At 41.7% G+C, this 25704-nt stretch overlaps 1 protein-coding gene and 1 pseudogene across 1 annotated transcript; one reads left to right on the top strand and one right to left on the bottom strand.

The window, feature by feature from the left end:
- Positions 1 to 2375: 2375 nt before the first annotated feature.
- LOC141491017 (DNA-directed RNA polymerase III subunit RPC9 pseudogene) lies at positions 2376 to 2826 on the bottom strand (annotated as a pseudogene).
- Positions 2827 to 14315: 11489 nt separating this feature from the next.
- Positions 14316 to 16299, top strand: RAB42 (RAB42, member RAS oncogene family). The gene is made up of 2 exons (XM_074216664.1): positions 14316 to 14536; positions 15876 to 16299. Exons 1-2 carry the CDS (start codon positions 14316 to 14318, stop codon positions 16297 to 16299), a joined length of 645 nt encoding a protein of 214 aa, XP_074072765.1.
- Positions 16300 to 25704: the final 9405 nt, after the last annotated feature.

The raw sequence follows: 25704 nt of genomic DNA, 5'->3' as shown, positions 1-25704 counted from the left end.
TAACTGGGTTCATTGACTTTCCAGGATCTCACATCTAGAAAGTGATGCTGGATTTGCACTCAGGAAGAAGTTGATGATGCTATTTGTGCTTTTGTGGTTGTTTTGTCCTTTGTTCTCCAAGAAGACCTTGACTTCGGGGAAGTGAGGTCATGACAAACACATGAGTTGGATTTTAGGGAAGGGAGGCTGTGGTAAGTCATCGGCCTCACTTTCTCCTTCAGAGCCATCTGGATCCAGTGGACAGATATGAATCAGTCCTTTATGTGATACCATCAAAATTAAAAGACCTGTTCAAGGTCACGTAGCTAGTAAATGCCTAAGACTAGATTTGAATTCTATATGCAGGGAGACGTTGGCCATCAGGGCAAGGGAAGGTGCTAGAACCCATGATGGGGTACTCTGAGACCTATAGTGGGGCACCACAATTTGCCTCCATTTGATAGCTTTATCAACCACCAGCTATTTCTGTACCACAGAATATCTGTGACTTAAATCTAGGGGTGACCTTCTTGGATGAGATAAGGTCACCAGCCCTAGGCTGATTGTGTACTAAGAGAGGAGCTAGTTCAGGTAACTTGGATCCCAATGACAAAACAGGGTCTCAGTTCCAACTTCTAACCCCTTCTGAATCATGAAGAGGAATAAACAGACCAAAGAGAAACCTTCAGTTCTGTCACTCTGAAAAGAGCATAGCTTTTCAGCCAGCTAATCCCTGCAACAGTCCACCATTGCCCAAGACCCAAACCTAGCTCAGGAATTTACAGAATTCGTCCAGAAAGGCAGCAGTCCATTTTTGCCCTGGATCAAAACACAATGGGAGAACCAAGAGAATATAGGTCTTAGCAGGAGATGTCTCTGAGATCCTGGAATAATACAACATTCCAAGTAATTATACCCCAAGTAAACATCATTTCCCACTCATTTCCCACATCCCTCCTAACATCAAGTCCAATGTCAGATGGAAGAATAAGCAAACAAAAATGAATTGTATCATACATTTTTATTAGGATGACAGAGGTGCTCAAGACATATACCCAGAAAAAGGGAATTATTTCAAAAGATCCACAAATAAAGTCTCAAAGGAAAACAGATCTTGGACACTAATTCAACTAAAATTTATGTCAGAGATGAAGCAAGAGTTATTTGTGCCACAGATATGAGAGAGCTAGAGGCAAAGTTTGAAAGCAATACAAAACCTTGCAGAAGCAACAAACTTATGGAAAAAAAGAAGAAAATGTGGATATCTCTTAGAAAAAACAACTGCCCTGGAAAATAGATCAAAAAGAAAAAAATTAAAGCATTATTGGACTCTGAATGCCAAGATCAATAAGATAATCTAAAAATCATATTTCAAGAAGTCTTTATTATAACATTTTATTCCCTACATATATTAAAACAATTTTTCTTGACATTTGTGGGTTTTTTTAAGTTTTGAATTCAAAACTCCATTCCTTGCTAAGACAATAAGCAAGCCAATACAGGTTATATATGTGCAATCATGTAAAATATTTCCAAATTTGTCATTTTGCACAAGAAGAGCAAAAACAGAATGAAAAAGAAAGAGAGAAAAGTGAAAATAGCATTCTTCAGTCTACATTCAGACAATATCGGTTCTTTCTCTGGAGGCAGATAGTATGCTTCATCATTAGTTCTTTGGAATTGTCTTAGAATCTTACATCATTTTATTACTGAGAATAGTTAAATCATTCACAATTCTTCATTGTACAATATCTCTATATATATCACATTCTCCTGGTTCTGCTCACTTCATTTTGCATCAGTTCATGTAAGTCTTTCCAGATTTTTCTGAAATCATCCTGACTGTCATTTCTTTTTTTTTTTTAAGATCAAGCTGGCTGAATTTATTCAACTGGCACGCTGAGAAGAATGGCTTTTTTTTAAAATTATCCATTTCTTCTTTTCCTTCTTTATGATTCTTTAACAGAATAATAACATAACCCAGCCAAACAGCCCTGAGAGAGATGCAGCTCCCCCATCCACAGTATTGGGAAACAAGAGCTTTGGGGGAATGGGGAAAATGAAAGCATTTCAGATGGCAGTGACCTGGGGGCATAAGGAGTACCCCCACCAACTGAGACAGATGCTCATGTTGGGGCTGAAAGGAGAGAAAAAGAACTTTGGACCCAAAGGGGTTTATGGGCTGGCTCCTATCTTCCCCTTCTCAGCTGGCTGCCCTGGATGGCTCTCCCTCAATAATGCCCATCCTTATCATGGTCTTCCCCACATGAGTGGGAAGGGGCTTCTTTAATGGACATGGTACAGCACTGGCATTCTGGGGTGAGACTAAACAGTTCTGAATGTCTTTTAGATTCTTAACCCACTGTCTGTCTGGAGCCCGGGCCTAGAGCTGGTAGTTACTCTGGGTCCCCTTCATCCATTGCCATGTTCTCTGGCTTCTGTTTGGCTTCAGGGTCCCCAGGGAGGATGCTGGTGATAGTTTGCAGGAGGTCCTCGATCTGCTCTTCCATCAATCTTTCTTCACTTTCTTCCACCATCAGCTGGATCTCCACCACAGTCATCGGCCTGTGGTTCAGCAGCTGCAGCTTTATCTACTTTGGTTAGCTTGTGGCTTTTCATGGCTACGAGGAATTCCCTGAGGATCTCCAGGTTCTGGCGCCTGCAGGGTGTCTTGGACAGGTACTTCATCCTCTCATACATGATTGCATTCAAGTTCTGTTGGCCTGAGCTGTGTTTGTTCTTCCCGCTCTCTTTCCGCTGCTACTGCTCTTTCAGATCAGTGAGGAACTGGAAAACCTCATAATTGCTGAGCAGAGCGGCATTGGCATCCTTCACTTCCATGGTGGCTCTTAGACACTGTCCTGCGGCTCCCAGGGCCCACGCAAGGCCAGGGGAGGGGAAGGCCTCCCTGTCATTTCTTATAGTACAGTGATAATCCATCACAATCACATAACACAACTTGTTTAGCCAGTCCCCAATTGATGAGTATCCCTTCAATGTCCAATTCTTAGCTAACACAAAAAGATCTATCATAAATATTTTTGTATACATAAATCATTAGGGTTAGGGTTATCACCTCCCCAATGTTTTTTTTTTAACATCTCATAGTGAAAATGGCAGTGGAATTTAAGGGTCTGCACAATTTTAGTCTTTTGGGCAGAAATTCAAATTGTTCTCCAGAATGGATGGATCAATTCACAACTCTACTGACAGGGCATTAGTATCCCAGTTTTCTCATATTCCTCCAACATTTATCATTTTCCTTTTTTTGTCATATTAATCAATATAATAGGCATGAGGTGGTACCTCAGATTTGTTTTAATTGGCATTTCTCTAATCAATAAACTATAGATAGCTTTGATTCCTTTGTCTAAAAACTTCCTGTTCATATTCTTTGACCATTTGCCAATTGGGAAATGACTTGTATTTTTTATAAATTTGTCTGAGTTCTCTATATATTGAGAAATTGAGATTTCTCTGAGAGTTTGGAATAATACAACACTCCAAGTAATTACATCAAAGATACTTGTGGCAAAATTCCCCTCCTCCAAGTTTTCTGCTTTTAATTTTGGTTGTATTGGTTTTGTTTGTGCAAAAAGTTTTTAATTTTATATGATAAAAATTATCTACTTTATATTTTGCATCTTGTTTGAGCCTAAATTCTTCCCTCATCCATAAATTGGATAAACTATTGCATCATCTCATTGTTTATGGTATCACCCTTTATATGTAAATCATGTATCCATTTTAACTTTATCTTGATATATGGTTTCTGCCATATCATTTTCTGTATTTCCAACAGTTTTGAAGAAATTTTCAAAGGAAATGGTCCAGCTCTCTTAGAACAAAAAGACAGAGTGGAAATTAAAAGGAAAAAATCCATCAGTCACTTCCTGTAAGAAATCCCAAAATGAACATCAAAATGAACATCATCCCAGGAATATCATAATCAAAATCCAGAGCTTTTACATTAAGAACAAACAAACAAGGGGGAAAAAAACTGTAAGCAGCCAGAAAGAAAGTATTTAAATGACAGGAGTCACAGTCAGGATAACATATGATTTGATAATTTTTACTATAAAAATGTGGAGAACTTGGAATACAATATTCCCGAAGGCAGAGGACATAGGCTTGCAATCAAGAATAACTTTCCCAGCAAACCTAAGTAATGACCCTAAAGGGGAAAAATGGATTTTTAATGAAATAGAGGACTGTCCCTCCCAAAAAGTCAAATATTAACAACTTGATTAAGATCTATTGTCTGCTTCTCTGCGTGAATACTAAATCTGGATCTATGTTTCTTTGTAAAAAGAAAGGGTTGGAACAAGAGATGTCCTAGGTCTCCCACCCTTGTTGAGTATATGAAATTTCGTTCAGCCCAGTCTCAGTTTCATTCAGAGTTAGATGAATCTTCCTCTGAGATCTTGAGCAAGTCATTTCTCTTTTAGGTCAATCAGTCAATAAGCATTTTTAAAAATTCAATTTTTGTGTAATTTTCAGGTCCCAATTCTTTTCCTCCTACCTCCCCATTTCCCACTCACTGAGAAAGCAAGAAAAAACAAAATCATTGCATTTATATAGTCAAGTGAAATAAATTTCTGAATTAGCTATGTCCCCTCCAAATTTTGCTTCAGTTTGAACTCTGACTTCCTCACCTCTCTGTCTGGAGATGAAGAGCATGTTTCATCATGAGTCCTTAGGAATTATGGTTGGTTGTTTTTCAACAAGCATTTTTAAAATTTTTTTAATTTATTTTTTCCAGTTTTATGTAGAGATAATGTTCAACATTCATCCTCCCTTCCAACCTTCCCTCCTCCCACTCTGATAGAAGTTATACATGTATACTCCTATTACATATATTTCATATTGGTCAGACTGTGAAAGAAGAATCAGAACAAAAAGGGAAAAGCACAAGAAGGAAAAAACAAAAAGCAAAACGTAAAAGATGAAGATAGTATGCTTTTATCTGAATTCAGATTCCATAGTTTTTTCCTCGAGAAATGGATGACTTTTTCCATCAAAGGTCTTTTAGAATTTTCTTTGATCAATGTATTGCTGAGAAGAGCTAAGTCCATCATGGTTGGTTATCACACAGTATTGCTGTTATGGTGTCCAATGGTGTCCTGGTTCTGCTCATTTCACTCAGCATCAGTTCATGTAAGTCTTTCCAAGTTTTTCTGAAATCTGTCTCATCTTTTTTTTATAGAGCATTCCATCATTTTCCTACACCACAATTTGTTCAGCTATTCCTCAATTGATGGACATCCTCTCGACGTTGAATTCTTAGTCACCACAAAAAGAGCTACTATGAATATTCTTGTACATATGGACCTTTTCTCCTTTTTTGTGATCACTTTGGTACACAGACCTAGTAGTGGGATTTCTGGGTCAAAGTATATACACACTTTTATTGTCCTTTGGGCATGGTTCCAAATTGCTCTCCAGAATAGTTGGATCAGCTCACAATTCCACCCACAGTGCATTCATTCACTTTTTCCACATTTCCTCCAATATTTGTCATTTCCCTTTTCTGTTATAATAGCCAGTGTGAAAAGTATGAGGTAATTCCTCAGAATTGTTTTGATGTGCATTTCTCTAATAGGAACTTAGAGCATTTCTTCATATGATTATAATTATCTTTAATTTCTTCATCTGAAAACTGCTTGCTCATATCCTTTAACCATTTATCAATTGGGGAATAACTTCCAAATGTATTCATTAAGTATATGTTATTTTTGGGGCGGCTAGGTGGCGCAGTGGATAAAGCGCCGGCCCTGTAGTCAGGAGTACCTGGGTTCAAATCTGGTCTCAGACACTTAATAATTACCTAGTTGTGTGGCCTTGGGCAAGGCACTTAACCCCATTTGCCTTGCAAAAAAGCTAAAAAAATAAAAATATAAAAAAAAATAAATAAAAAGTATATGTTATTTTCCACACAACTGGGCTAATCCTGGTAATACAAAGAAAGGAAAAAAATGATCTCTGGCCTCATGGAACTCAAATTCCAATAGAGGAGACAAGTTGCTAATAACTATACATATAGGGAGATGGACTAATTGGTGTCCCTGCCTCCATTATCTCTGCTTTCAATTTATCCTATGCTGTCAAAGGGATTTTCCCTAAAGATTTTTTTTTAGGTTTTTGCAAGGCAAACGGGGTTAAGTGGCTTGCCCAAGGCCACACAGCTAGGTAATTATTAAGTGTCTGAGGTCAAATTTGAACCCAGGTACTCCTGCCTCCAGGGCCAGTGCTGTATCCACTATGCTGCCTAGCTGCCCCTAAAGATTTCTTTAACTGACTTTCTCCCATGGAAGCTCATTATTGGAGTAACTTCTTTACTTTGCAAATCCTCATCAGTCTTAGTACTCTACCTTTTCACTAACCTCTAACTCTCTGATTGGAGGGCCAAGCCAAGAACTCCAAACTTCCAGTTAGGAGAGCCCAACTCTGATATTTCTCTTCTCACCTAGCTGCATGCACTCCTCTGGGACTTCAACTGTAAGTCTTCAGGTATTGTCCCTTCTGCCTCTCCCATTTCCCTGCTTTTCAATTTCCTTTAGTATTTTGTTTTCCCCAGATCATAATCTTCTCTCTCTTTTTTAAATTAAAATTTTATTTTTTCCAATTACATGTAAAGATAGTTTTCAATATTCATCTTCTGTAAGATTTTGAGTTCCACCATTTTCTACCTTCCCTCCCTGCTCCTTATGACTGCAATTAATCTGATATAGGTTATACATTTGCAATTAGATCATAAACTTCTGGAGGGCCCGAACTATCTTTTTTTTCGTATTTGTATTTCCAGTACCAAGGAGAGTAGCTGTAGACTGGACAAAATGATTCACCTTCTCAACCAACTTCAGTATTTTCCTATTTTCTCAGGTTAAATGGAAATCCTGTTAGTTTTTTTTACAATCCTACACTACTGAGATTCAACCTCCTTTCCAGCCTCATTGGAAGGTCCTTTGGCTCCCAGCTCTGATCTAGTCAAACCAGCCTTCTCTCTGTTCCTCTGTTCCTCCACTTGGCTGGTCCTTCTCCCTACCACTACCTCCTAGAATCCCTCCCTCTCTTTAAGATTGTGCTCAGGAATTATCTTTTCCAGAAATGCATTCTGGATTCCCTGTCCTTCCTCCCAAACTACTTTGTATTTGTTGTATTTATTCATTTTATATTTTTGCTGTAAAGGGTAGGTATGTAGTGCAGTGGATGGAGCACTGGCTTTGGATTCATCAGGACAAAAGTTTAAATCTGACCCCAGACACTTGCCACTTACTGTGTGACTTTGGTCAAGTCACTTAACCCTGATTGTCTCGCATCCAGGGCCATCTCCAGTCTTCCTAATTCTTATCTGGCTACTTGATCTGGATAACTCTGGAGAAGAAAGTGGGGCTGGTGACTTGTACAGCCCCCACTCATTCAAATCTAATTCAGCTGCTTGTCATGGCATCACCTCCCTGATGTCATGGTGTTCTTCGAAAATGAAGAACAAACATCATTGTTGTTAATGATGTAAATATTGTATGCCTACTTGTTACTTCCCTTGAGACATAAACTTACTTTGCTTTATTCTTTGTAAATGTCTCCCCAAAATCCAGTGAAGTATTGAATTGTCTTGTTGATTTGTAATAAACCAGGATTTATTAAGGGCTACTATGTGCTGACATTCTGCTACTCAATGGGGAGACAAACAAATGCCTGGGCCCGAAGAGCTCACATCCCAGTGAAGAACAAATATGCAAACACCTATGAACACATATAATATATAGAATGTCAATGTAAAGCCATCTCAGAAAGAAGACACTGGCATTAAGGAGGAGGAGGGAGATCTCCTGGTGTGATGTCTTGAGGAATCCAGGGAAGCTGGGAAGTTGGGGGGAAGGGAGAGAGCCTTCCAGGCATGGGAGACAACCCAAGAAAAGACATTAAGTCAGTGAGGACTTGTGAGGAACAGCAAGAAAGTCAAGGTTGGCATGGCTAGGTGGTGTAGTGGATAAAGCACCGGTCCTGGAGTCAGGAGTACCTGGGTTCAAATCCGGTCCCAGACACTTAATAATTACCTAGCCGTGTGGCCTTGGGTAAGCCACTTAACCCCATTTGTCTTGCAAAAAAAAAAAACCTTAAAAAAAAGAAAAAGAAAGTCAAGGTTGTTCAATCAGTATAAATCTTGATTGATTTCTAATTCTTTCTGACTCTAATATGAAAACTATAAGAATTTTGACATTTCTGTAGATTGTTGGGATTATGCCCAAAGGGCAATAAAAATGTGTATACTCTTAGATCCAGTTATATCACCACTAAGTCTACTCTTAAGAGGTCATGAAAAAGGTAAAAACATCACTTGTACAAAAACATTCATAGCAGCTCTTTTTGTAGTGGCAAAGAATTAGAAATTGAGGGAATGTCCATCAATTGGAGAATGGCTGAACATATTGTGGTATATATTATGGAACAATATTGTTCTATAAAAAATCATGAGTGATAGAATTTCAGAAAAGCCTGGAAGGACTTACATGAATTGATGCTGAGTGAAATGCACAGAAGTAGAACATTGTACACATTAGCAACAACAGGGGGTGATGCTCAACCATGATGGACTTGTTCTTTTCACCAGTACAATAACCAAAGACAATTTTAAAAGACTTGTGATAGGGGCAGCTAGGTGGCACAGTGGATAGAGCACCGGCCCTGGAATCAGGAATACCTGAGTTCAAAGCCGGCCTCAGACACTTAATAATTACTTAGCTGTGTGGCCTTCGACAAGCCACTTAACCCCGTTGCCTTGCAAAAACGTTTAAAAAAAAAAAAAGAGAGACTTGTGATGGAAAATACCAACCATATCCAGACTGTGGAGTCAATGAAGATCAAAGCTTATTATCTTCAATTTTTATTTATTTATTTGTTTGTTTATTTATTTTTAGATTTTCCAAGGCAATCAGGTTAAGTGGCTTGCCCAAGGGCACACGGCTAGGTAATTATTAGGTGTCTGAGGTCGTATTTGAACCCAGGTACTCCTGACTCCAAGGCCGGTGCTTCATCCACTGAGCCACCTAGCCGCCCCTTATCTTCAATTTTTAAAAATTGTCTCATGTACTTTGTCATTTTTCCCTCTTTAATATTTTCTTTCTGCTGTTTGAATCTGATTCTTCTCTCACAACAAGATCAATATTACTTTATGTTTAGCATGATTATGAATGTAGAGCCTATAACACATTGCTTTCTGTCAGGGGAGGGGGAGGGAAAGAAAGGGAGGGAGAAAAATTATAAAACTCAAAACTTTGCAAAAAAAAAATGATTGATCAAAACTACTGTTGCATGTAGTTAGAAAAACAAATAAAATTTTTTTTAAATATAAGGATTTAAGGGAGAACAGTAGATCCAAACTTTTTTTCAGCACCTTTCCTGAAAGCATTTCTATGTTAACTGTAAATATTTACTACTCCTCACCCCATCCCCATCATTTCAGGCCATGAAGCTCCTTAACTGTCAAATGCACAGAAACAAACTTAGTATCTAATTCACTTAGTCATTCAAGACACATTAATGACTTACCTTACAGGTTTCTGCTATGGGTGAGGATGTTTTGTGGAAATGAGAATTTAACAATTACTTAAAAGTATAGAAAACTACTCTGAGGTTTCCACTCACACCAAAAAAGGAAAATGATAAATGTTGGAGGGGCTGTGGAAAAACAGCAACACAAATGTGCGGCTTCTGTAGCTGTGAAATGCTTCAATCATTCTGGAAGCAGCTGCGAAATGCCTCCGAAGTCATTAATTGCTCAAACTCTCTGACTCAGCAACATCACTTCTATATCTAAACCCCCCAAAAAAATAAAAGAAAAAAGGAAAAGGATATACATGTACAAAGACAATTTTATCAGTTCTTTTTATAATGTCAAAGAACTGTAAACTAAGGGGGTACCAATCACTTGGGGGATGTTATGTAAATGTAATATAGTATTTGAGATGTGAATGTAATACAGTATTATTGAGCTTAAGAAATGACAAAGGAATTAGTTTTAGAGAAATTCAGGAAGACTTATATATGAACTTGTTCCCAGTGAAGTAAGCAGAGCCAGAAGAACATTTATTTACTAATAATAGCATTGTAAAAAATTTTTTTTTAAATAATACCATTGATGGGACGGCTAGGTGGCATAGTGGATAAAGCACCAGCCTTGGAGTCAGGAGTACCTGGGTTCAAATCTGGTCTCAGACACTTAATAATTACCTAGCTGTGTGGCCTTGGGCAAGCCACTTAACCCCATTTGCCTTGCAAAAAAACCTAAAAAAAATAATATCATTGTAAAGAAAGGCAACTTTGAAAGACTTAAGAAAGTTGGGCAGCCAAAATCTCAAAGGAGCAGTGATAAATCATGCTAGCCACCTCCTGACAGAGAAGTGAATGATTGAAAATTCAGAATAAGATATAACAGAGAACTGAGTCAAATTTTCAAAAAAAAAAAGCCATTTCCCAATTGACAAATGGTCAAAGGACATGCAAAGGCAATTTACAGATGAGGAGATCAAAGTGATCCATAGTCATATGAAAAATTGCTGTAAATCATTACTTATTAGAGAAATACAAATTAAAGCATCTCTGAGGTATCACTTCACAGCTCTCAGACTGGCCTATATAACCAGAAAAGACAATGATCAATGCTGGAAGGGTTGTGGGAAATCTGGGACACTAATGCATTGTTGATGGAGCTGTGAACTCATCCAACCTTTCTGGAGAGCTATTTGGAATTATGCCCAAAGGGCAACAAAAATATGCATACCCTTTGATTCAGCAATACCACTACTGGGTCTATACCCTAAAAAGATGATGAAAAAGAGTAAAAACATCACTTGTACAAAAATATTCACAGCAGCCCTGTTTGTGGTGGCAAAGAATTGGAAATCAAGTAAATGTTCTTCAATTGGGGAATGGTTTAACAAACTGTGGTATATGTGTGTCATGGAACACTATTGTTCTATTAGAAACCAGGAATGATGGGAATTCAGGGAAGCCTGAAAGGATTTGCATTGAACTGATGCTGAGTGAGATGAGCAGAACCAGAACATTGTACACCCTAACAGCAACATAGGGGTGATGTTCAACCTTGATGGACTTGCTCATTCCATCAGTGCAACAAACAGGGACAATTTGGGGCTATCTGAGATGGAGAATATCATCTGTATCCAGAGAAAGAGCTGTGGAGTTTGAACAAAGACCAAACGCTATTATCTTTAATTTAGGGGAAAAAATTCTTATTATGTAATTTTGCTATCTCTTATACTTTATTTTTTCTTCCTTAAGGATCTGATTTCTCTCTCATCACATTCACCTTGGATCAATGTATACCATGGCAACAATGTAAAGACTAACATACTGCCTTCTGGGAAGGAGAGACAGAAGGCAGATGGGGGGGGGAATTGTAAAACTCAAAATAAAATCTTAAAGAAAAAAAATTTTAAAAAGAATAAGATATATATATATATATATATATATATTTCTGGACATGACTGATGCGGGAATTTGTTTTGCCTGATTATGCATATTTGCTACAAAGATTCTATTTTCATTTTTCTTTTTTCTAGGTGGAGTGGGGAAGAGAAAGGAGATGGGACAAGTCTTCCAGGAAAAGAAAAGAAATAAAAATGAAAAATGCTTTTCTTTTTTTTTTATTTTTTAATTTTTTTTTGAATTTTACAGTTTTTCCCCCAATCTTACTTCCTTCCCCCACCCCCCACAGAAGGCAGTCTGTTAGTCTTTACACTGTTTCCATGCTATACATTGATCAAAATTGAATGTGTTGAGGGGCGGCTAGGTGGCATAGTGGGTAAAGCACCAGCCTTGGAGTCAGGAGTACCTGGGTTCAAACCCGGTCTCAGAAACTTAATAATTACCTAGCTGTGTGGCCTTGGGCAAGCCACTTAACTCCATTTGCCTTGCAAAAACATTTAAAAAAAATTGAATGTGTTGAGAGAGAAACCATATCTTTAAGGAAAAAATAAAATATAAGAGATAGCAAAATTACATAATAAGATACTTTTTTCAAAAATTAAAGGTAATATAGTCTTGGTCTTTGTTTAAACTCCACAATTCTTTCTTTGGATACAGATGGTATTCTCCATCACAGATACCCTAAAATTGTCCCTGGTTGTTGCACTAATGGAATGAGCAAGTCCATCAAGGTAGATCATTGCCCCCATGTTGCTGTTAGGGTGTACAGTGTTTTTCTGGTTCTGCTCATCTCACTCAGCATCAATTCATGCAAATCCCTCCAGGCTTCCCTGAATTCTCATCCCTCCTGATTTCTAATAGAACAACAGTATTCCATGACATACATATACCACAGTTTGTTAAGCCATTCCCCAACTGATGGACATTCACTCCATTTCCAATTCTTTGCCACCACAAACAGGGCTGCTATGAATATTTTTGTTCACATGATGTTTTCACCCCTTTTCATGATCTCTTCAGGGTATAAACTCAGTAGTGGAATTGCTGGATCAAAGGGGATGCACATGAAAAATGCTTTTCAATGCTCAGGAGAGGCAACTGAGGGAAGGGACTCCCAGGGCCTCTGAGCTAGAGTTCTCTGGAATCATAGTGGACTACCTTGGGCATAACTCCCTCCTTCAGGTCAACTGTCAACAAGCAATTATTAAGCACTTACTATGTATGAAACAAAATACTATGCATTGGGGTGATACAAAGAAAGGAAAAAAAAATCAGTCCTGCCCTCAAGGAGTTTACAATCTGATGGGGAAAACACCAAGCAAAAAACTATACAAACAAGATATGGACTGGATTAACTGGAGATAATTAACAGAGGGCCAGCACCAGAGTTTTAATGGGGCACCTAGGTGGATCTGCTGGCTCTGGAGTCAGGATGGACTGAGTTCATATCCAATTGAAGACACTTGATACTCACTAGCTGTGAGACCTTGGTTAAGTCACTAAACCCCATTGCCCTACAGAAACAACAGGATTGGCAAAGGTTTCTGGCTTTTGAATCTCACCTATTGAGTCAGGTGTCCATTTTACATGGATTTTTGTTAAAGATGGAAGAAATCTTGCCTTCCCCTAGAAGTTCTTAGAGGCTGGAGTAGGTTTCAGTTTTGCCTTCTGTATCCCCAGCTTTCACCAGCTGGAACCCAACCATTGGTAGAGCCTTCCTAACTCTTATTGGTCTGTTCAGCTGCAGTTTGGTACCATAACTTGTGTCTAAGGTAGTGATGCCTTCTTGGTCTTCCATAAAGAATGACAAAAGCCATCCAACCAACTATATTTCCTGCCCTTTTGCTAGGTGCTGGTAATATAGAAATAAAAACAAATAAATCTCAGATCTCATTTTACCTCTCACCAGATGAGTCAGAAAGCTCCTTCAATTTGTCCTTGTGGAAAGGACCTCAGAGGTCATCTGGTGCTTTCCTGAGGGGATGGACTGGATCATCTGTAACACCTTAGTCGGACCTGGGAACCCTAATAAAATGCATATTGATTGACTGATTGATTGATTCTCTATCTGTAAAATAAGTGCATTGGACTGGGAGACCTGGGAAATATTACTCTGGATGAGAAGGTGAGGAGAGACAGGCCAAGCAGAGGGAGGGCCCTAGGGCAGGGCTGAGGTCCCATAAATACGAGGGTCTCTGCTTCTGCTTCCACCTCCCTCCGCTGCCCAGAGCTGTTTTTCTGGCTCTTCTCTGCCCCTGCCTCGCTCAGCTGCTCTGCTCGGCTCCCTTCCAGCTAGCTCTTCGTGCTTGGGTTCCTCCCGAAGACGCCTTTAGAGGCGCGGTCCGCCCGTCTATCCCTGGTCCTCCCCATCGGCAGCTACAGATTCCTCCAGCACCCTGCGTCCAGGAGGCCCAGCTCAGGTCTGCCCATTGGTTCCAGGTTCCTCCAGCACCTTGCGTCCAGGGGGCCCAGCTCAGGTCTGCCCATTGGTTCCAGGTTCCTCCAGCACCCTGCGTCCAGGGGGCCCAGCTCAGGTCTGCCCATTGGTTCCAGGTTCCTCCAGCACCCTGCGTCCAGGGGGCCCAGCTCAGGTCTGCCCATTGGTTCCAGGTTCCTCCAGCCCCCCACTCACTGAGATTCCTCTCTCTCCAGTCCGCCCCGTCTGTCCCAGGCTCCTTCAGTAGCCCACCTTCAGGAGGCTTAGCTTGGGTCCTCCCCTCCCATCCCTGCTATCTCCTGCTCCCGGCCGCCCCGTCGGTCCCAGGTTCCTTCGGTAGCCCACCTTCAGGAGGCTTAGCTTGGGCCCTCCCCGTCGGTCCCTGCCTCTGGAGGACCCCCTCCGGCCGCCCCGTCCGAGGTGCGGTGCCCCCCGGCTCTGAGCCTCGATGGCCCGGGAAGGCCCGCTCCAGCTGCGCATCTTGCTGCTGGGGGACGCGGGCGTGGGCAAGTCTTCGCTGCTGCGGCGCTACGTGGAGGGCGCCTCCTGGGCTGACCCGCCCCCCAGCCCCACTGTGGGGGTCCAGTGCTACACCCGCATGCTGAAGCCGGCCTCGGGGCCTCGGGTCAAGCTGCAGCTGTGGGACACGGCAGGCGACGAACGCTACAGGTCTGAGGGGAGACTGAGTGAGGGCGGGATGGGGGGCTGCTGCTAGGACTGGGGTCGCTTCGAGCTGGACGGGGCCCCACGCGCCAGCTACCCCAAGCTCCTCGTTTTGCAGCTGGGGAATCTTGAGTGTCAGAGGGGAAAGGACTTTTGTCATGAGGGGGCAGAGCCCCAGTTTGACTCTGGTCCTTTGCTGCCAAGTTAGTAGGAATGGGAATGGTGAGTTCGAATCCTGCCACCGCTTTTCCATGTGTCCTTGGGCAAACTACTAAACCCTCTAAGACTCGGTTTTGTCAGCTCTATAATGAGAGGATTGAAGTTGTGAGTGGCTGCTATGAGGTGAGGCAGGAATGGATCATAGATATAGATCTGAGTGTGACCTTAGGGGGCCGGAGGAAAATAAGGCCCAGAAATCCTGAGACCAAATTCATAATGATCAGACTTTTCTATACTGTTCTAAATTCTTTAATTTGACTTTCTCACAATTTCACAGGCATTTATTAAATACCTTCTGTATTCCCCCCATGGACTATTTGTGCCCAACCATTGGTAGAGCCTTCCTAACTCTTATTGGTCTGTTCAGCCACAGTTGGACATACCATAACTTGTGTCTAAGGTAGGTGATGCCTTCTTGGTCTTCCATAAAGAATGACAAAAACCATCTAACCAACTACATTTCCTGCCCCGTTGCCAGGTATTAGTAATATAGAAATAAAAACAAACAAACAAACAAATCACAGATCTCATTTTACCTTACAATCCTGTGAAGAAGGTCATGAGAACTTCATCTCAGGGGAAACAGAACTGGATTTTCTGTAGGAGGCCCTGGATTCCAATTATTAGCAGTGTAACCCTGGGCAAATCACCTCATCTGTAGACTTTAGAAGACCTTGGAGGTTCTCATCAATGATCCTAAGCCTAAATGACCTCTGAAACCCTTTTCAGTTGTCTCTGGGAGCTTTTGATGCTTAGAGGTAATCATTAAGAGGGATAGATCACTGGGGTTACTTTTCAGATGATCTGAAGGTATGGGGAGGGGAAGCTAAAGGTGTCACTAAGGACGATAGGCCAAGGGAGGAGCTCCCAGTTTGGAAAGATCAGGGGATCAGTGTATTTTGAGAAGACCTCTGGCTCTGTCAACAGGGTCCTCAGAAATTCAGATCTCACCTCATAATACCAGGAAGGAGCAGAAAAGATTTTCATCACTGGTCTTTCTGAGAACTGTCTCCTTGAGACATAGCTTAGGAGTTTTCTTTTTTCTTTTGATAGTAGATCTGGAGTATCCAGGTTCATGGGGTATGGGACCTCACGGTTTCTACCTCTTTCCTCCCCCCAATCCCAGGAGCATAACTCGATCCTTCTACCGGAATGTGGTTGGTGTCCTGCTGGTCTTTGATGTGACCAATAGGAAGTCCTTTGACCATGTAGAAGACTGGTATCAGGAGGTGGCATCCCTGCAAGACTTGAACAAGGTGCTCTTCCTACTGATCGGACACAAGAGTGATCTGCAGCAGTCTCGGCAGGTGACAACCCAGGAAGCAAAAACGTTAGCTGGGCTTTTGGGCATGTCCTTCCTGGAGACCTCAGCCAAGACCGACAGCAATGTGACTCTGGCCTTTGAGACACTTGCCTGTGACATCCAGAAAGCCCTTCAGAATGGGGAGATCAAAGTAGATGGAGCCTGGTGGGGAGTCAGAGTCCTTCATAGCACCCAACCTCCCCTAAACCAGAGGAGAAACAAACCATCTGGGCAATGTCAATGTTAACATGGAGATTTTGGTCTAGATGGACAGAACAGACTCAGAGAACCAAACCTGAGTTGGTTGGTCCCATCCCCAGGACCCAAAGAAACTCAAAACTGGAAGGAATCTCAGGTCATATAACCTAGTGCCATCATTTTGCAGAGGAAAATCATGATGCCCAGAGAAGACCAGTTACTTGACCAAGGTCACAACTAGTTAGTCACTAAATTGTTTAGAATCTGATTCCCCTGAGCTTTTTCTCAGATCAGATTTTCCTCTGGGAAAAGGTCAGCAGGCTAGTTTGCCCTTTGGTTCACACTGAATTTCCTGCTGGGAGAAGACAGGGAGACCCTCTTGCCTTCTTCTTTTTTTTTTTTGCAAGGCAATGGGATTAAGTGACTTGCCCAAGGTCACACAGCCAGGTAATTATTAAGTTCTGAGGCTGAATTTGAACTCAGATTCTTCCGACTCTAGAGTTAGTGTTATATCTACTGCTCCACCTAGCTGCCCCCCTGTTGTGGCTTGCTTCACCTTGGGGCCCACAGTGACGACCTCCCCCGCTGGAGGGGAGCTGAGAATAAGGAGTCAAGCCACCACTGCCTTATGCTTCCAGCTCAATTTTATTACTGCTTAGCTTCTACATATATACTGTTAGGTCTTCCGGGGTAGAACAAAGAAAATGAGGTAATGGGGGGTGTACAAGCAGTGTACGTGCAGCATCTTGCGTTACAGGATAGGGGGTACGTTGGGGGGGAGGTGGTAAAACACAGCTGTGTCCTGTGCCCTTGGGCTGTGGGATGGAATGTCCAGCTCCCAAGGACTCCGACGCACCTTATCTCTCAGGGCAGCATGCCAGCTCCTGAGACTGTCCAGGTTGGGGGGGGGGCGTTAGAATAGCCTATGTTCCCACAGCCCCCCCCCATTGCCTTCTAAGATAAAATGATATTGGTCAACTTTTATGAAATGCTGCCCTAAATTTTAAAGCATTTCATAGAAGTTGACCTATATCATTTTATCTTAGAAGGCAATGGGGGGGGGGGGCGGCAGCTAGGTGGCATGGATGAAGTGCTAGATCCAGAGTAGTAAGTCATTTAATCCTAAATGCTTTAGTTTCCACATCTGACAAACAAATTGGAGAAGGAAATGGCAAACTACTGCAGTATCTTTGCTAAGAAAACCTCAAATGGGGTCACAAAGAATTGGGTAGGGCTAAAAACAACTGAATGAAGATAATAAAAAATTAAGGTTTACAAAAGGCCTTATTTTATTTCTTATTTATATCTTCATTATCCAATAATCTTATTTGATCCTCACAACAACCTGGGAGGCTTGGTCCTACTATTATCCCCATTTTACAGAAACTGAGGCAGGTGGTATTTAAGTGACTAATAAGGATCTGAGGCCAGATTTGAAATCAGATTTTACTAACTTGGGGTTTAGTGTTCAGCTGCCTCAATAACAAGTCCTCAGGTTAGCATTGAAAACCCTCCAAAGTCTGGCTCATTGCCCATTATTCATCATTGCACATTTTACCTACTCTTTGTTCTAGCCCCACTGACTAACCCACCCACTGGCAGAGGGATCATGCCCTCCCTAGTCCCTCTTCAACCCTTAGAATCTTATAACTTTCTTCATGGCTCAGCTCTTTTGAGGTACTTTTTTTGATCCTTGTCCCCTTGTTACTGTTCTGGGGGCAATTAGGTGGCACAGTGGATAGGGTACTGGCCCTAGAGTCAGGAAGATCTGAGTTCAAATTTGACTTCAGATACTTGATAGTTACTATCTGTGTGACCTTGGGCAAGTCACTTAACCCCATTGCCTTGCAAAAACCAAAAAAGGCATTACTGCTCTCTCCCCCCTCAAATAACAGTTGATATGTTTCCCTGGACATGTTTAGGCTGCCCAGTCCAATTGAGGTCTAACATTTTTTTTTCTCCCTCTATGTTTCCATGGTCCAATTCAGAGAGTTTTGGACACAGTGCTTCTTCACTGGAACTATCTGGAATTCCACAAAGTGCCCTGGAAGTGCCCTAGGAAGTCCCACCTAGCTGAGGGAGAGTTTTCAAAAGGAAAAAGCCCTCTTAAACCCCAGATCCCTCCCTATAATGTCTTAATTTCAACTTTCTTCTTCTGTGTGAACTTAATAATTATTAACAACTACAAGCATTCAGCTTCCAAAGAAGAAAAACAATCATATGAGAACTTCTGCTATAGTTCAGATTATTTTTTAAAAGCATATTAAATTTAAGAAGGTAATAACAAAATTGTCCTTACTGTGCCTCCTGAAATTTTTGGTTCAATGTATTTTTTTAAAAATATATTTATTTATTTTTTAATTTTACAACTTTCCCCTTAATCTTGTTTCCCTCTCCCCCTCCATATAGAAGGTAGTCTCAGCTTTTACATTGTTTCCATGCTATACATTTCTCTAAATTGAAAGTGTTGAGAGAAATCATATCCTTAAGGAAAAAAATAAAATGTAAGAGATAGCAAAATTACATAATAAGATAACATGTTTTGTTTTTTGTTTTTTAATGAAAGGTAATGATCTTTGGTCTTTGTTAAAACTCCACAGTTCTTTCTCTGGATACAGATGCCATTCTCCATTGTAGACAGCCCCAAATTGTCCCTGATTGTTGCACTGATGGAATGAGCAAGTCCATCAAGGTTGATCATTGCCCCCATGTTGCTGTTAGGGTGTACAATGTTCTTCTGGTTCTGCTCATACAAATCCCTCTAGGCTTCCCTGAATTCACATCCCTCCTGGTTTCTAATAGAACAATAGTGTTCCATGACATACATATACCACAGTTTGTTCAGCCATTGCCCAATTGATGGACATTTATTCCATTTCTAGTTCTTTTTGCCACCACAAACAGAACTGCTATGGATATTTTTGTTGGCTTTTTTTGCAAGGCAGTGGGGGTTAAGTGACTTGCCAAAGGTCACACAGCTAGGGAATTATTAAGTGTCTGAGGACGGATTTGAACTATGGATATTTTTGTACAAGTGATGTTTCAATGTATTTTTTTAATGGTTTTTTTTCCACATCTCAGTCCCAACCCATAAACTCATCCCCCAATGTAATGTAAATACAAGAAAAATCCATCAATGCATTATCGGGGTATGTCTCATTCAGCACCCCTGGTCTACCACTGCATTGATCAAACTGAATTCTTTTGAAGTTGTTTTTTTCCCTTTATTGTGGTCCTTATGCAAACTGTTCCCTGGTTCTGCTCATTTCAATATGCATCAGTTCTTACAAGTCTCCCCACATTTTTCTGAGTCAGTCATATACATCCATTATATTCATCTTGCATTGGCAAAGTGATTTACAAACATCACCTCTTTGGATTCTCCCAACTCTGTGAGGCAAATACTGTTTTTATTCACATCTGAAGAAACTGAGGCTGAGAAACGATAAGTGATAAGTCCAAGGTCACACAGCTACCCTAATTTATCTAGTTATTTCCCAGTTGATGGGTACACTGCACTGCCCCCTTTTCAAATTTTCCAGTTCTTCCCCTGAAGGGTCTGCAGAAACCTCTCCCTTTCTGCCCAGGACCCTCCCCCTGGAGAAAGGTCTCAGGTCAGGTCCAGTTACCCATTTGGTCCTCACTCAAGCCTTCCTATGCTGGCCACATTCTGCCAAGAACCAGATCATTTTTGCCAAGTCCATCAATATACAAGGAAGTCTCAGTCTAGTTTCATCTTCGGGGGGTGGTGAGGAAGGGAGGGAGGGAGGGAGAGAAGGAAGGAAGGAGGACAGGTGAGCTTTTCTCTTCAGGCCTGGGTTCCTGCCAGTCCCTTCTCCCTCAGGTTGTTTGAACTACAGACCCATCCCAACACAGACCAGGCTACATAAACAGGGAAGTTACTTGGGTCCAAGTTACCCGAGTCACAAGATGGGGAGAGGGAGAGTATATGGTGATTGAAAGGCATTTTCAAAGCTTTCCTTGGGGGAGAAGCAGCCAGTGACTCCCTCCAGTCTCTCTTCTCCCCTCTAAAATGAAGGTGGTAAGGGGGAGGGATGGGACTGGTTGATTGAAGCCTAGAATAATGATTATAGATAAACAAATCACTTAACCTCCCCAAGTTTCAACTTCCTCATCCTTTACAAGTTTGTTTTGGCAAGACAAATATATTTTTGGGGGGCCTTCAGGGAAAGGAAGGCCTAAGTCTATGATGTCACTGGGAGAGAACAAACACTAAAGGGGCAATGCCACCTTTTCAGCATTCAGGCTTAGAGAACTACCTTGGGTCCATCCTCAGCTGGGTGGAGTAGTAGTTAGAGCTGGATATGGAGTTAGGAAAACCTGAGTTCAAATCTGACCTCAGACACTAACTATGTGATGCTGGCAAGTCACTTGACCTCTGCCTCAGTTTCCCCAATTGTAAAATGGAGAATTACTACTTATATTACTATTACTACTATTATTATAGTAGTAATGGCACCTACCTCTGAAGGATGTTGTGAGGATCACATGAGATAATATTTTTAAAGGGCTTAGGAGTGACATGTTTCCTTCCTTCTGTCAGATAAGTAATCACTGGACAAGGGGAATTTACAACTTCATAATTTCCAAGGAATTTCACACTGTTTAAGAGACTGGAGAGTGGAGGTATCACTCTCCAGTCTTCCCATCACCAGCAACCTTGTCCCTATGGGTATCCTTCCCATTACTTTTCACTCCCCTTTATATGTTGTCATTGCCCCTTAGAATGTTAGCTCTTTGAGGAAAGGGACCAGCTCTTTGCTTGCATTTTTACCTCTAACATTTAACACATTACTTGCAACTAACACTAGTAAATACATAATAAATTATATCTGTCTGTCTGTCTCTGTCCCTCTCTGTCCCTTGTTCCCTCTCTTGCATGTGCTGGCCCATGATGTTTAACAATCAGCTCTCTTAAAAAAATCTATTTCAACAACACATTTTTAAATTTAATCTGCGCTATTATGAAGATTTTCTCCATCACTTTATTGAGTGTAGACAACCAACAAAACAACAAATCAAGGGTTGATTTGTTGCATTTGCTGATTTCAGAGGTAGAAATATTCACACTGAAAATTTAACAGTTGGCTCTCAGCAGCCCATTGTTGGATCTAGCTAACCCAATGCTGTCTGCCTGGGACAACCATGTTTTTTTTGATAGTGGAACTCCATGATTAGCAATATGGGTGTATGAGATATGTGTTCACTTAATCTTGTCATTCATTACATTTTAGTTTTAAATGCAACCACCAGTGGAGCAACCCTTAACCCCCAGTGGTGAAGTTTTATCAATATTACTGTTTTGATTTGGAAAAGAACTTTTTGTTAAAAATCCTAGATGGGCAGCTAGGTGGCACAGTGGATAGAGCACAAGCACTGGAGTCAGGAGGACCTGAGTTCCAATCCGGCCTCCGACACTTAATAATTACTTAGCTGTGTGGCCTTAGGCAAGTCACTTAACCCCACTGCCTTGCAAAAAAAAATCCTAGATGGTCACATGTTGGGTCTCTGATAGCCAGGTGACACCTTTGTCTTTCTGAGGTCAGAGAGGTGATTTTAGTGATTCTGTGTTCTAAGGCAAAGTTAAACAATGACATCTAAAACAAAAATATTGCTTGTGGGTAAAACTTTAGATCTATTAAACTTTGAAAAGCTGTTCTTTCTTCTCCTTCCTTCTTTCCCTTCCAAGAAAAACTGATGAAGCTGGGGCTGACCAAAGGAAAGACTGTGGACATTTTAGCAGTTTAAAGTAGATTCTGATTGGGAGACACTACCCTTCCTGGCCTTGCACTATCTCTTTTTTTTCTTTTTAATTTTTTTAAATCTAAAAAAAATTTTCCAATTTTATGTAAAGATAATTCTCAACTTTCATTTTTATAAGATTTTGTTGTACATTTTTCTCCTTCCTTTTCTTTATCCCTCTTCTATAGTGTACACATGCAATCATGTTAAAACATATCTCCACATTAGTCATGCTGTGAAAAAGAAACAGAACAGAAGGAAGATATTACTTCATCTGATCCTCACAACAACCTTAGGAGGGAGGTGCCATTATTAATCCCTATTCTACAGATGAAAAATTGAGACACCAATAGAGACTTGCCCAGGGCACAGCTAGTAAGTAGCTGAGGCTGAATTTGAAGCTAGATCTTCTGAATTTTAACCATTGCACATCTGGTTCTCTCAAAGAGCTTACATTCTATTGGAATTTGAATCTAGGTCTTCTGAGTTTAAGGGAAGAATTCTTCTCACTAGACCACAATTTTGCTACATTCTAAGGACCTTCCCAGCTCTGACATCCTATGTTGTAAGGACCTTTCCAGCTCTGACATCCTGTATTCTAAGGGTCTTCCTGGCTCTGACATCCTATGTTCTAATGGTGCTCCTGGCTCTGACATCCTGGGTTCAAGGACCCTCCCAGTTCTGACATCCTGTCTTTTTTTTTTCTTTCAGTTTTTGCAAGGCAAATGGGGTTAAGTGGCTTGCCCAAGGCCACACAGCTAGGTAATTATTAAGTGTCTGAGACTGGATTTGAACCCAGGTACTCCTGACTCCAAGGCCGGTGCTTTATCCACTGCGCCACCTAGCCAACCCGACATCCTGTCTTCTAAGGGTCCTCCTGGCTCTGATATTCCTTGTTCTAAGGACCCTCCCAGCTCTGACATCCTATGCTCTAAGACCATCCCAGCTCTGACATTGTATGAACCTACAATCTGTTGTCTCCTCACACATCCCAAGGGAGTCTCCAAGATCATATTCTCTATTATATGACTAAGGAACTGGAACCCAGAGAAATGAAACCATATCCCCCAAAAAATCTAGTCAGGCTCACTAAAGAGAAATAGAAACCTGGTCAATCATAGGAAAAGGAAGACTCAATGCAGAGATGACTTTGTTGTCTGATGCCTTCTAGGTCAAGCTAGATCATGCATCATCTGCCGTCTTTGAGTTTCTATTTACTGTCCCCTCCCCATCCCAATGTCAACCAAGGGTAACCAGATTGGAGATGCTGCTGCCATCAGGTCATGTAGCAACAGGCCCCAAGGAAGAGACAGAAGTTTGGGGAAGGAGGAAAATCAAGAGTCTGACCAGACTAAGCTGAAGTGTTTTTGGAATCTTAGTGAATTGAAAGCTAATCAAATCACTGTGTTCAAGGGGCCCCAAACTCACTGAAAAGTCAGTAAGTGAGACAGATGTCTAGGAGCAGAGATCACGGATATCAGAGCATGGAAGAGTCTTGGAGCATGGGATTTCAGAGCTGGGAGGATCCTTAGAACACAGGGTGTCGGAGCTGGGAGGGCCCTTAGGACACGGGGCGGGGGAATTTTATAATATTAGAGCTGGAAGAGATTTTAGAAGACAGTGTCAGAGGTGGCCCAGAATGTCAGCTCATTCAATTGAATCTGCTCATTTTAAAGAAAACCCAGGACCAGAAGAATGGAGCAATTATTCAAGGTTGCTCAGGTAGTAAGTCAAGGTTCTCCTTTGCTTCCTTCTAATGCAAGAACTTCTATCATTCCAGGACAAGGGCAAAGCCACCACTGGGTTTTTTTGTTCCTGGAGTAAGTTTTGCAGTTTCGATCACCTGGAGACAAGTTTCAACTTAGGAACCCTCAATTGGGGTGGAGGACGGGTGGGTGGGCTTTCTCCCTCCCAGAGAATAGCCACATGTAGCCAGTTATTGGGCCCCTTGTCTTATTGCTGTTGGTACTAAGTAAAAGGCTTCCTGGGTAAGATTAGAGAAATGAGGGGCACAATGAGCTGGGGCCAGATCTTTCTCCCCACTTCTAGGCTGGAACCCCTCAACAGAAATCCATAAGAACCCCCTGAAAAAAATCACCATTCATCCCCACCTCACAAAGAAGCCAGGTCTGTCATCCACTCTCGCCATGCTGGCCTTATCTCCAGCCCTGGACCACTTTCTAGGGGCAAAGATTACCAAATATCAGAACATGGAAGAGACAGAGCCAGAGCCGGAACCCCACCAGACCACTTTCAGGCTCCTTCATGGTTTCTTCCATAGAAGATATGATTCCCATCAGCATCCTCATCCATCTCATCCCATGGAGCCAATGTCCTGCCCTTGGGGTTATTTTGGAGCCAGTTCCAGCTCTGCAGAGGTGAACTAAGTGGAGCCAGAGATGGAAAATGAATAGTAGAATATCGATCTGTCAGTGAATCAACAAGATTTTGTTAAGCTCTGATTATGAGGCCAGCAGCAGCCAGAGAAGTCTCTCAAAAAGACGCTCTGAGGGGCAGGGAGATTTTTTTGCTAGATTTCTGATCCAGAACAACCATTACAGTGTCTACCGTGGAGCAGAGGCTTAATGAAGGCTTGCTGATTGATGGAACCCCAGTTTGCAGATGAAGAACAGACTCGGGAGAGGTTAAATAATTTGCCCACATAGGCAGTATGCAGCAGAACCAGATTTGTTTCCTACCCTGAGGCCTTTCCCCTATTTATTTTTGTTCTGATGGGATCCACTGACCCAGAATGTCTTATGTGCCTGAGGAAGACTATGGTTCTGAGGATCAGATCTTTCTGACTCTAACCATGGTCCACCTCACCACCATGACATCTCCAACTAATGCTGGTGGTAGAGGAAGCCAGTGGAGACCAAGGTCTCCTGCTTTGGACCGCAGTTGGAAGGAACCCAGGTACTCAGCCCCTGAGAGAAGGAGCTCAGCTGAGGGATACTGGCAACGTCTGGGGAGGGGTCTGACTCCATCCTCTGTGGTAGGATGAGTCTATGGACCCAGATTGTCCCATCTGTGGCTTTGGTTGGACTCAGTTGGGAACCTGTTTTAGGATTCTGACTGCAGGAAATAGCTACTAAGAAAAGGCACTTTTCCGGTGTCTCATTATCTTTGTTACTTTAGACAAATTACTTCTGAACCTCAGTCTCCCTTTCTGGAAAATGGGGCCAATGACCCTTGTACTGCCTTGTATTTCCTAGCTCTTTGGGCTTTGCAAACTGGGCTAGGTAGAGATGGGGAATTTTTTTAATCCTCCCCAGCCAGGATTGATACTTCGTAGACTCTAAAACTTTGCTTTAAGATATCCACTGTGACTTGGCCCAAGTCAAGCCTTGGCAGCCTGGTGGTCATCAATACGCCGCTCCCCAGAGGGCTTGTATTGGTCCGATCAGCCAGTCGGACACTCACTATAATTTGTCTCAAACATAGTGATGTCATTTTGGTCTTCTTTGACAAGGAAGGACAAGAACCAACCAACCAATCCCACAGATAGCAGAGCAAGCTCTGGGAATGGGCATTCTTGGTCCTAAGCACAAGCCCTGCTCTTTCCAGTCCCCACGTCCCTTGGAAGACATACCTTTCCCTCATTACTACTCATAGTAATAATGGTCTGGTCCATACAGTTGTAGCGACCTTATAGATGACTCTATAGAATTCTCTCCCAGAACACCTTTAG

This window comes from Macrotis lagotis, chromosome 1 (genome assembly GCF_037893015.1).
Source record: "Macrotis lagotis isolate mMagLag1 chromosome 1, bilby.v1.9.chrom.fasta, whole genome shotgun sequence".
Lineage (NCBI taxonomy): Eukaryota > Metazoa > Chordata > Mammalia > Peramelemorphia > Peramelidae > Macrotis > Macrotis lagotis.
Note: the sequence above shows the minus strand (reverse complement) of the source record. Positions and strands in the feature narration are given on the sequence as shown.

What these genes read in the sequence shown, in the direction of transcription:
- RAB42 (XM_074216664.1), top strand. Translation starts at nt 14,316, where the DNA reads ATGGCCCGGGAAGGCCCGCTCCAGCTGCGCATCTTGCTGCTGGGGGAC. An exon ending in GCAGGCGACGAACGCTACAG is followed by an intron (nt 14,537 to 15,875) that starts GTCTGAGGGGAG and finishes CCCCAATCCCAG; the next exon opens with GAGCATAACTCGATCCTTCT.